General features: G+C 41.0%; 1 protein-coding gene across 1 annotated transcript; it reads left to right on the plus strand.

Annotated features, from left to right (window-relative positions):
* Positions 1 to 6,632: 6,632 nt before the first annotated feature.
* Positions 6,633 to 7,577, plus strand: LOC129339641 (olfactory receptor 5L1-like). Its single transcript, XM_054994222.1, has one exon. The coding sequence runs from the start codon at positions 6,633 to 6,635 to the stop codon at positions 7,575 to 7,577; it is 945 nt and encodes a 314-aa protein (XP_054850197.1).
* The last annotated feature ends 4,896 nt before the right edge of the window (positions 7,578 to 12,473 follow it).

Below are 12,473 nucleotides of genomic sequence, written 5' to 3' on the forward strand. Positions count from 1 at the left end.
GTTTGGGGATCTGGCAGGTTTTTACATTAATAAAAAGAAATCAAAGGTATTATGCAAAAACATGACTAAGCAAAAACAACAATCGTTAATGGAAATAACGGAATGTGAAGTAACAAATAAGGTGAAATATTTGGGAATTGAACTGACTGCAAAGAACATAGACTTATTTAAAAACAACTATGAAAAACTATGGACTCAGATAGAGAGAGATCTGATCAAATGGAATAGACTGAATTTGTCATGGTTGGGAAGGATTGCAGCAGTGAAGATGAATGTGTTACCAAGAGTAATGTTTTTGCTACAGACAATACCAATCATCAGAGACTCTAAGCAATTTGAAAAATGGCAGAGGAAAATATCAGACTTTGTATGGGCAGGCAAGAAGCCTCGAGTGAAAATGAAAGTTTTACAAGATGCAAAAGAAAGAGGCGGAATGCAACTGCCCAATCTAAGACTTTACCATGACGCAATTTGCCTAGTGTGGTTGAAAGAGTGGATGACGTTAAAGAACAAGAAACTACTAGCCCTAGAGGGATATAAAAAAATATTTGGATGGCACGCATACCTATGGCATGATAAAGTAAAGGCGAACTCGATGTTCCTGCATCATTATATACGGAGAAGTTTATATACAATCTGGAAGAAGTACAGAATCTATTTACAAGAAGGAACCCGTTTGTGGGTAGTTCCATATGAGGTGATAGACCCGAGAGCTGTTGATAATGAGCAACAATGTTTAACTTACAAAGAAATAATTAGAATTGAAACATCTAAACCTAGAATAAAGACTCAGGAGGAACTATCACCTTATTACGATTGGTTCCAGTATAGACAGATTAGAGATTTATATAACTCGGACTCTGTAAAGGGAGGTATACGAACAGAGAATTCGGAACTTGAGCAGACCCTTTTTAAAGAGGACAAGAAAAGAATATCCAAGGTATACCAAGTACTGTTGAAATGGTATACTGAGGATGAAATAGTTAAAGTGCAAATGGTGAAATGGGCCATAAACTTCAACAAAGAAATAACAATGGAGGCATGGGAATACTTGTGGAAGACTACAATGAAGACAACGACATGCACCAGCATTAAAGAGAACATTTACAAAATGATTTATCGTTGGTACATGACACCAAAGAAGATTGCGCTAGGGAATTTGAACACTTCTAATAAATGCTGGAAATGCAGGAAACACGAGGGCTCCCTCTATCATATGTGGTGGACGTGTGAGGTAGCTAGGCAGTACTGGGGGGAAATAATAAGAGAAATGAGTGAGATTTTACAATTTCAAGTAAATAAGAACCCAGAACTCCTGCTACTAAACTTGGGAATGGAGGGAATTCCAGCCCATCATAGGACGTTGATATTTTACATGACGGCAGCAGCTAGACTTTTGTATGCGCAAAAATGGAAAGTACAAGAAGTGCCAACTATTGAAGATTGGATTTACAAATTGCTGTATATGGCAGAAATGGATAAAATGACAAGAAAACTGAGAAATCTGGACTCAGGACAGTTTAACACAGACTGGGAGAAGCTGAAACAATATTTGGAGAAGAAATGGGAGGTGGGAGGAGAGCTGTGGCAGTTTGAGAACTATTGAAGTATAATAAAATGCAGAGGGGGGTGACTCTACCGGGGGGGAGAAGAGGTAAAAGTGAATCTCTAAGCAGCTATGTTATTAGATTGATATATATAGAATAATAAATAGAATATTGATAGAAAACAACTAATCATAAGGGTTAACTGTAAGGATTGATTAATTAATAATATTTTCTTTCTGATTCTGTATAATGTACCAAACTGAATATGTTTATCCGAAGGTATATATGAGTCAAATTGATTGATATCATATATAGATTTATGATTGAAAGGAATAGAAATATTAATGTAAACAAATATAACTAAAACAGAAAGAAGAAGATAGAATGAATAATATATAGAGTATAAGTTAAGCTGGTTGATTTATATGAATGTATGGTTTACATAGTTTACATAGTTTACGTTATATAGAAATATTTGAAAATGGAATTGTGGGATAAATTGTTTATTCATTATGGGTACAGAGCATTAAAAATAGTTAAAGAAGTATTGCTTAGAATAAAGGGAGAATATATATTTGATTAGATAGAGGAATATATAAAGAGTAAGGGAAAAGGGACAAAGGGTTGGAAAACTGTTGGAAGTCAACAAAAAAGGGGGGGAAAGGGAGGGGGTTAGAAATTGGGAAATGGGAAAATCGACTGTGATGTGTAAATATATGATCCTAACCCAATAAAAAAATTTTCAAAAAAAAAAAAGAGAAACCTGAATAGAATTTTTTTATATTGGGTCTTTTTTCATTGGTTCCTCCAGAACATCATATTTGTCGGGTCACTGCACTCTGTTATTTCATCTTCCTTCCCCCCTCCTTTTTTGCCTTCCCCGTGTCAAATTACATGAACCTATAATTTTAGGAGGTTATAATCCGCCAACAGGAAACATATATTATTAAGAAAAACCACATGACACACAAAGGATTTTATTAATATAATCCATATGGAGCTCAATTAAATTTTTTTAAAAATATTATAGGATGCATTTATGTAATTTATTTACTGGAATTTTTACAAATAGATACTTATGAAAATGTATTTATGTAAATGTATTTGTAAAATGTATTTAATTGGTAAGGTGGTTTTGTGCAATATGTGGCAAGTTTTTGTTGGTTACACTATTAAGTGTTTGATATGTATCTCTTTAAGCCCTCGCAGTTAATCCTCTAATGAGTGTATAAAGCAGTAAGGAGGCATCTTAGGTTCACTCTCAAACAAACCGAGATACTACTGCGTGGAAATGGATATTTTACATTGCTTGGCTCTTGATTGTGAGTAACGTCAGAGTAAATGAGGTATTTTAATTGTTTGGTGGTTGGAGTTCATATAGTTCATGTGATTGTGGTTGTTAATTTGTAGAATTTATGGCCTGATGAAAGATAATGTTATCTGAAACGAGCGAAGGCCGGCGTGGCTCGTTGCCTCTCTACCAGCCTTTCAATCAACTCTGTCTTCAATCCACCTTCGACATTGTGCTGCCTAACTCCGTCATTCCAACTGGCGAACTTGGAGCTGACTCACTAGCAGCCCAGAGTTTTGCAACGACACTACATACGCCAATAGAAGCGTTAATGAGACTTTTTCCTTCCTTTGTCCAAACAGTTCCTCTCCCAGAAATATGGAGTTCCTAGTTGTTTATATTATGATCATTGTTTATGTATATTATTAATGGCTATGCACGGTTTCCCAAAGTGTGGATTTTGTTATTAAGTTACATTACACATTATAAGAGCATTGTTCTTCTGTATTGTGTCCTGGTTTGTAACACACTTTCTTGTTTTTTGGTTGCTTTAGTTGGGTGAGGAAGTGGGTCCCAGTTTTTTGGTCTCTCATCAGATAGTTATCCATCTCCACAAACTCTTTCCTTCTCTTCCTGTAGGGGGCAGTATCACCCCAAGACACATCCCTCCCCTCCCCTCCCCACACCAAGAACTTGGTCTTTGCACTCCCAATATTGTGTGGACCAGCTGAGTCAGGGGCTTGAGAGAATCCATCCTTTGATATAAAACCAGAATTTCACTATCTAGGTTATAGCACAGAAATAAATATGTACATATGTACATGCTCCTGTTTCTTGTCGTATCTGCACGAAGGCCTCTTAATGTAGCGGGACCATTCTTTTTCCATTATCAGCCATAAGCAGAGTTGAAAAGGGTGTTCTATGTAACACTTCATATAATGTTGTGTCGTTTGTGAATCTATGCCTAACAACACACTGTCATATTACACTGTAACACCTGGCCTGTTGCCAACATGAACTTAGCTGAACATACCCTAGAATTGACTTTAGATCAGTGACACCCAATTACATTATAGGAATTCTGAATTTAGGAGGATTTTGGAGTCGTAATCAGAAGGTCTGCCTCACTGAAAAGGGTGCCTGAGGTAAAACAAGTGCTGTTATTCTTTGCATGACCTGCGGATCAAAAGCGAGTAACTACATATTACGTAATCCACAAAACTAACTTTTATTGGAAAAGCTGTCATATTTGATTCTGAGTAATTTTTTGCTGAAAAGTTTAAGCAACATTTTTTTCCCCACATAAGTGATGCAGACCCAAGAGATTGAGGAAATAAACAACACACCATTAAATGATCCAGAGAGGAAAGCATGCAAGGAGCGACAGCAGCCCCTATGGAATAGATCTGCAATCTTCATTATCCTTCTGCATCTTCAAAGCTTTGTGATCAGAGGGTGAAGAAGCAGCTGCTGTGCTTTCACTTTGCTAATGCTGAGAATAGGTATGAATCTGAAGGAGCCAAGTTCTGTTCACCTTTATCTTGGTAAGCTTCAAACATTGGCTGGAGGGACCCAGAGTGAGGCAACTTTAAGAACTAGAATTTAGATCACATGCTTTGCATGCCAGTGAAAGGTCTCTGACATTTCCAGGTGAACAAAAACCAACTACCTAAGGCTCTGGAAAGCTGATCCTAGTCCAGGTAGCGAGTGCTGGGAAGAGGGACCATTTATTTGTCTCAATAAAAAGCAACTTCTTTCCCAGCCTTGGAGAGAAGGACCTCCTTAAGAAAGAGTAACATGAGGAATAATTTCTGTCCTCCTTCTAATTTGTAGTTTCAGGTGGGTAGCCATGTTGGTTTGCAGTAGATGATCAAGCTTTGAGTCCAGTAGTGTCTTAAAGACCAGTAAGATTTCCATGGTACAAGCTTTTGAGAGACATCTCATGAAGAGAGCTTTAACTCTCAAGATCCTACTGGACCCAAATCTCACCTTTCTTGTTGATTTTCTGATCTCCAGTAGTAGCAGTATACTCCCAGCTATTGTTATATATGTACATTCAGAGTCTGTGGACATCATATCTCCAGAAGATATAACTTACTCCAGAGAATATTCAGAGTCACCTTCCCGTTTTACATTCCTGTTGCTTTCTGTTGTCATCTTAGACAATCGAGCCTTCAGGAAGTCTTTTCCAAGCAAACTAAAAAATAAAAATGATTTTCTCTCACAGATTTGGTTGCTTTACTTAGTGGTAGAAAACATGCATGTGTATAGTCCCTGGCAGACTCTCTGGCATCTCTTATGAAAAGATACCTTAAGACATTGTTTTCTTGAATATGTTTTTAAAGGATTTTTTAAAAAAAATATTCCTTCAAATGCTTCAGACCCAAGAGGCTGAGGTAAAAAAAGAATTAATGATCCAGAAGAAAACATCAAAGGGATTGCAGCAGTCCTTGTGGAGAAGGTCCACAGTCTTTATTATCTTCTCGAGTCCCAAAGTTTTTGAGATAATGGCAGAATCACACACTATGTTGTCCCTTTTCGAAGGCTGAGAGTAATCAGAAAACTGAATAAAGCGACCCTTGTCTAAGAGAGCTTGAAACATCAGCGGGAGAAGCAGTTCTTGAACAGACTTAGAATATAAATCCAGACTACATACTTGGAATTCATCTTAAGTTCCCAGCATTTCTAAGACAGGCATGGACATCTTCTTGAGGCCCCATAAAGCGGCTATTAGTCAAAGGAGTGCGCTCAGCTAAAGAGACCATTTTTCTAACTCCATATCTAGCAGCTTCTCCCCCAGTCTTAGAGGCTAGGGTCTGCTTGAGAAAGATGAGCATCAAGAATAAGTTCTTCCCTTCTTACTGAGATGTTGGCAACTTAAGCAACCAGCTCCACCTAACCAGGTATGTGTAGGATCTATATAATTTGGCAGTGTGCATACATGTGCTCAAATATTGTAATTTGTTTCGGAAGATCTCCATAAGCTTCCCTGCCATTTTAAGCCCTGGGGAATTCCAAATGCTTTGCTCTTAATCCTGGTGGAACAAGGCCCTGGGAGAAAAGGTAATGATATCCTGCCACGGGCAGACTTCTCAATGAAGACTTCATCAGTAGCCCACATATGAGAAGTCTTACAGATTTCCCTGGAAACTCAGGTTGGGATGCTCTGAGGTAGAGAAGATGGTAAATGCATAAGGACCCTGAGGGTCTGAAATCTCTGATGAAAGTATATCTAGTGGTATGGAACTGGCTTCCTTGGGAAATGGTGGGCTGTCTTTCTTTGGAGGCTTTTAAGAGAGGCTAGATGGCCATCTGACAGCAATGCTGACTCTGTGAACCTAGACAGATCACGAGACGGAGGGCAGGAAGGGATACATCAGTGCATAGTTCTCATGGCCCCTTCTTACATGTCCAGGGTAATGCTGATGGCCAAGTAGGGGTCAGGTAGCAATTTTCGCCAGGCCAGCTTGGTTAGAAATCCTGATGGTGTATTACCATCTTCTGGGCATGCAATTAGGGTCACTGGGTATGTGTGTGGAAGGGAAGGTAGCTGTGAATTTCCTGCATTGTGCAGGAAGTTGGACTAGATGACCCTAGAGGTCCCTTGCAACCCTATGATTCTCTGATTCTCTGAGTCTATGGCTCAGATAACTTAGATAAGGCTCTGTCTGTGCATAATGAAGGGCTACTGCCACTAACACTAGACCACACTGGGCTTGGAGGATCGTTGGCCTCAGTCAGTAAAAGGCTGATTCTGTGTTGACGTCTCTGTGTCTCTGCAGGATAAGCTCTGAATGGGAGCGAACAACATCACCTCTGTTTCCGAATTCATCTTGGTGGGACTCACGGATGACCACAAGACACAGATTCTGCTCTTTGTGCTAATTCTCCTCATCTACTCATTTACCCTTGTGGGGAACCTTGGAATCATCATGCTGGTACGGGCGGACTCCCACCTCCACACCCCCATGTATTTCTTCCTCACACACCTCTCGAGCGTGGAGATTTGCTATGTTACCAGCACCATCCCGCAGATGCTGACTCACCTTCTAAGAGGTCACAGATCAATATCGTTAATCCATTGTGCCTTACAGATGTACATAGCTTTATCTATGGGTATTGCTGAAGCTCTTCTGCTGGGTGTCATGGCCTACGATCGTTACTTGGCCATCTGCCATCCCCTGACGTATGCCACTACCATGGGAAGATTGCGCCAGTTACAACTTACTTCAGCCTGTTGGGTAGTTGGCTTTTGTGTCAGTGTAGTATGTGTAAGCCTCACCTTTAGCCACACCTTCTGTGGTTCCTGCTGCATCAATCACTTCATCTGTGAGATACCAATGGTGTTGAAACAAGCTTGTGATGACACCCGCACCACAGAATTCATCATATTTCTGTTTTCAGCTATGAACATTCTGGTACCCTTTTCCGTTATCTTGATCTCCTATGGGCTGATTTTGCTTTCCGTGTTCCAAATGCGTTCAGCCACAGGACTGCGCAAGGCCTTCTCTACATGTGGCTCCCATTTAGCAGTGGTCACCTTGTTCTATGGCACAACCACCTTTACTTACATCATACCTCAGTCAGGAAGGTCTCCTGATACCGATAAGCACATTGCAGTGTTTTACGTTGTGGTCACCCCCCTTCTAAACCCGGTCATTTACACTCTGCGGAACAAAGATGTCCATGAGGCAATAGCTAAAGTGCTGCAAAGACTGGGCTTTGCTAAGAAAAATTGAATGTTAAAATTGGGCCAATGGGTCGAAAGTATGAACATTGTGAATGAGGATCTTGAATGTTTGGTGTGAACAACTGATATCCATATTGTAGAGATCGGTTCCCCTGGAGCAAATGGCAACTTCCGAGGGAAAACTCTATGGTATACCATAGATTCTAGGTGAAATTCCTCCCCAGATTCCCCCCTCCATGGGCACTGCCCCCAAATCTCTTGCAGTTTCTTAGGCCAGTGCTGGCCACTGTATTTGTAATCCCAGGATAACTGTATAGTTGGGGTTCTTTTGATTAATGAAACAAATATTACAATAATATTGTAGGACTGCAATATTGTCTCCTTCAAAGTGGGTGGGAAAAACCAGGAAGATCTGGCCCTGGGACCAAAGAATATTTGCTTGCAGAAGGTTCTTGGGTAAACCATGGCAACTCCACTTAAATTATCTCTGGTTGCATGAGATGGGAAAGGCCCTCATCTACCTGAGATCCTGGAGGGCCATTACTCGAGTCCAGCAGCACCTTAAAGACCAACCGTTTTCCAGGATATAAGATTTAAGGAGGGCCATTGGAAATTGGAATTGATAATCCAGATCTAGGTGGATTGAAGGTCTTACTCGGGATAATGTAGCTGTGTGCCTGGATCATCACAGAATGTTTGCAGGCAGGAGACCTGACACTGGACTGAAGAAACAAGATTGTACTCCCAAATTCCTTTTCGGCCTTCATTTATATAATAATAACATAATCATAACATTTGTTTGATATGCTGTCCTTCAGGACAACTTAATGCCCACTCAGAGCAGTTTACAGTGTGTTATTATCCTCATGACAATCACCCTGCGGGGTGGGTGGGGCTGAGAGAGCTCCAGAGAGCTGTGACTAGCCCAAGGTCACCCAGCTGCCTTCAAGCAGAGGAATGAGGAATCAAACCTGGATCTCCAGATTACAGTCCTGTCGCTCTTAACCATTACACCAAACTGGTGGAGTGTTTCGTTGACTTTATTTATAACCTACATTTCTCCCCAGCTGGGACACAAAGCAGCGTACCTCATTCTCCTCTCCTCCAACAGCCCTGTGAGGTAGATTAGGTTGAGAGTGTGGGACTGGCACACAATCACCCAGGAAGCCTCCATGGCAGAGACGAGATTCTAACCTGAGTCTCCTGGATCCTAATCCAACACTCTAACCACCCTGGCTTTCTAAGTTTTTACTGGTTCTGAGCTAGTCATCACTTCTCAATTTAACCTACCTCAGTATTGTGAGGCCAAAGAAGATCAAAAGTGTAACATGCTGTAAATGGCTATAGACAAACATTGAACATTTTGCCCGTATGCAAATAGGTCATATGGAAAGGGGCAAAGAAGCCCAATGATTCATTTAATGCAACAATCAGGATGATATTGTTTTAAATGTTTTGTTATTTGTATGTCTTTGAATGTTTTAAGCTGTTTAATGATATCTTATTATTATTGTTTAAGTTGGTTCTAATTGTTTTAAATTTGCAATTTTATTATGCATATTTTAATCCGTTAGCCACCTTGGTGGCCCTCATGAGGTCAGAAAGGTGGGATATAAATATTTTTAAATAAATAAAATAAATATTTTTCTTTGTAGTCTGCTTACAGAAACAAGAGAACAAATAAAACACTGGATTATGATTAAGAATGTTAAACAAGCAATTATTCTTTTCTGAACTTATCCAGAATGGATAGAACTTCAGCAGATGGGGAGGATTTCAACTGAATAATTCATTTTGTGTGTGTGTGTGTGTGTGTGTAAGTGTAATTGTGGCAGTTTTAACCTAGGAACCTGAAAACAGTGACCTGCAAAAAACATTTTTATTTCAGGACCGGAACAAGCTCAGAATAAACAAAATCGTCTTGTTTCCCTGCCAGTCGGGTCGTTGTAAGTGGAGGAGCACAAAACCCTCCCCCAGACCACAGCTTCAGAAACCTCCATTTAAGTGAACTTGGTTGGAGGGGAAGGGGTGCTACCTATGGAACAGAATTGCCTCCCTGCCAATCAGGTCCTAGGAATGTGACTCCTCCCCATCTATTGCCTTCAAAGTGGAGGGAAGGAAAACCTGTAAAGGCAAAGGGGGGGGGAGGTGCATTGAGGGGCACAACCTGGGCACCAGCATTATCTGCCAGCCAATCAGGTCCTAGGATCGTGACCCCTCCCCATCTATCCACCGTCAGAGTGGAGGGAAGGTGCATCTTTTGGGGGGCACCATCTGGACAACAGCAATATCGCCCTGCCAATCAGGTTCTAGGAGCATGACCACTTTCCAACTATCGACTTTGGAGTGGAGAGGAAAAAGAACCTATAAAGGTAGATGTAGGCAGCTTGGTGTAGTCTCTCCCTGTTTCTGCATTTGCATCAGTGAGCGACAGCTTGGATGCTGTGCGCTGGAGCCTCTTCACTTTCAGGTGTGTCTAATTATCCCCACTTCCTTTCCCCTGTTTTTATTTTCTTTCTGAAAACAGGGTGGTGGTGGTTAAGTTGATGGAAGCTCAGGAGGAGGTAAAGGAGTTCCCCACCCTCACCTTTAGTTCAAATCAAATGGCTCAGCTGCACCACAACAACACAATCCTCATGGGACTGGGAGAAGGCCAGAGGGCTGCCCAGCCTGCCGCTTTCTGCTGCATTGTCCACCTGTTCCCCTGGGAGTCAGCGCCTGATTCCCCCGACCAGTCAAGTAACGGGGTCATGAAGGATGCTGGGGAGGGGACGGTCTGTCAGCACAGAACTCTCATGTTCTGTGGAGAGGGAGAAATCAGATACTACACCAGCATTTAAGGGGGTAATGGCAATGATACTCCTTGAAGTACAATGCTTTTCTTCTCATGGAGCAGTAGTTATGTGAGGATGGCCTCTGTCCCTGGATGGGGAGTTGTTTTCTCTAGGATATTTGTCCAGTTGCTAGGAGAGAAGCGAAGGAAATAAGTATAGCTCTCAACTAGAGATGGGCACGAACAGCAATATGAACTTTAAAAGCCACAAACAGCCCAATCAGCTGTTCATGAACAAGCTGTTCCCCAGGCCCCATTCTAAATGAACAGGTGGTCGTTTCAAGCCTCGTTCATTGCTGTTCGTTAAGCCAGACAGTCTGGCACCTGCAATCAATTCCCTCGGCAACCGGAAGCAGGGACTGCCTGAACTCTGTCTGAACTCCTGCTGTTGCCCTGGAAATCCCCATCTAAGCCCAATTTAGCTTGATAGGCAGATCTTCCTTTCAAGTGTGGAGCTCCAAATTTGTTACAAGGGAGCAAATAACAGGTGTGTGTGTGTGGGGGGGGTCCCAGCTCTGGTTTTGCAGACAGTGAGGGAGAGACAGTTGCTGTTGGCATTTTGAGAGAGAGAGACAGGGAGAGTGCATTGGAGCTTGAATTTTCTTTGTGTGTGGTGGGATAGGGATCTGCCTCTTCAGGTTCCAGGGCTGCTGCCAGGCTCTGGGGCCAAGCTATTATTTATTATTGGTACATTTCCTGCTGTCTGCTCAGGTAGGGTTTCTGGGAGTGGTATGGTAGGGATCTTGATGGCTGGAGGAGAGCCTGCTGGCCCCTATGAACAATGAACAACGAACATGTTCATGACAGGATCATGTTCATCAGTGTTTGTTGTTCATTGTTCATGGATGGCAACAAACAACAAACACCATGTTTGTTTGTTTTTCTGTTCTTGCCCATGTCTACTCTCAACTGAACAGTTTCACACAATGAGCAAACCAACTGAGGGAGCCATTGATTCTAGTTACCTACCCTGCCAAACAAAGTACATCAACAATTCCTTTCACTTACCTAGTGAATTTCACAATTGAGGAGGAAAAATAACAACAAACAAGACCACTCAATGAAGGTCTAATGTTATATGAGCATGTCTGTCTTTGTGTAGACCTTGGACTAATATATTCTTTAATTTTTAATCAACGTGCGTGAATATTGTTATGTACTCTACCAATACTGAGAACCTCCCCCCACACACTCCAAACCCAACTTGGCTACAGAATTAAAACAGAGAATACAGAAGAAAAAAAATGGAAGAATTCCACCTCTCTATCCTGCTATATGTAGGGAATGGGGTTGAGTTTGTATTTTTTAAAATTCAGTTGTGCAGCTACAGATATTCTCTCTTGTGAGACACCATGGATATTTCAGGTCCAAGCAATAAAACAAAGCACAAAGTTGGGCTTTCCAGCTGATGGAATGGCTCCATACTCCCACAAAGTGACAGGGTGAGGCCAAAGAGGCCCAGGTTCTTCTCCAGACTCAGCCGTGAAGCCCACCAACTATTCTCTCTTAACCTAACCTAACTCACACGGTGATTGGGAGGAGAAAATCAAGGAAGGGAGAATGTTTGTGCTCCTCTCAGATCTTTGCAGGAAGGTTTGGATAAAGATATAATAACATTAAAAAAAAAAACACCTCTGCCTGTGGTCCTTGATGTTTGATTGTTAGATAGTGTTATTCCAAAAGCAACTGAGTCAAACGTTCAGCTGAACAGAGATTGGATCTTCATTGTAAACACACAGCATTTGAGATCCTTAATCACAATGTTCGAACTTTCAGCTAGTTACAGTTTGAGCCAATATTTTTTTAGCTTTATTTTTTTAATATAAAAACTTATATTTTATTAAACTTCATACAGTACACCAAAAATTAGCAATAACCAAAACAAAACATAAATAACAATACAACAACATAACCAACTAGTGACATCTGTTAACAAGCTTCGAAGTAAGATAACATGACAATAAGTGCTATATACAACCTACTTATTTTTTTTTACCAAGTATCAGAAAACTGTATCAACGACTGAACAATTTTAATTTTTGGATGTAGATTATGTGTTTCTATACATTCTAGAAAAGGAAACCACTTTTCATAAAAACTAGACTTAGCAGG

Source organism: Eublepharis macularius, chromosome 12 (genome assembly GCF_028583425.1).
Source record: "Eublepharis macularius isolate TG4126 chromosome 12, MPM_Emac_v1.0, whole genome shotgun sequence".
Taxonomy (NCBI): domain Eukaryota; kingdom Metazoa; phylum Chordata; class Lepidosauria; order Squamata; family Eublepharidae; genus Eublepharis; species Eublepharis macularius.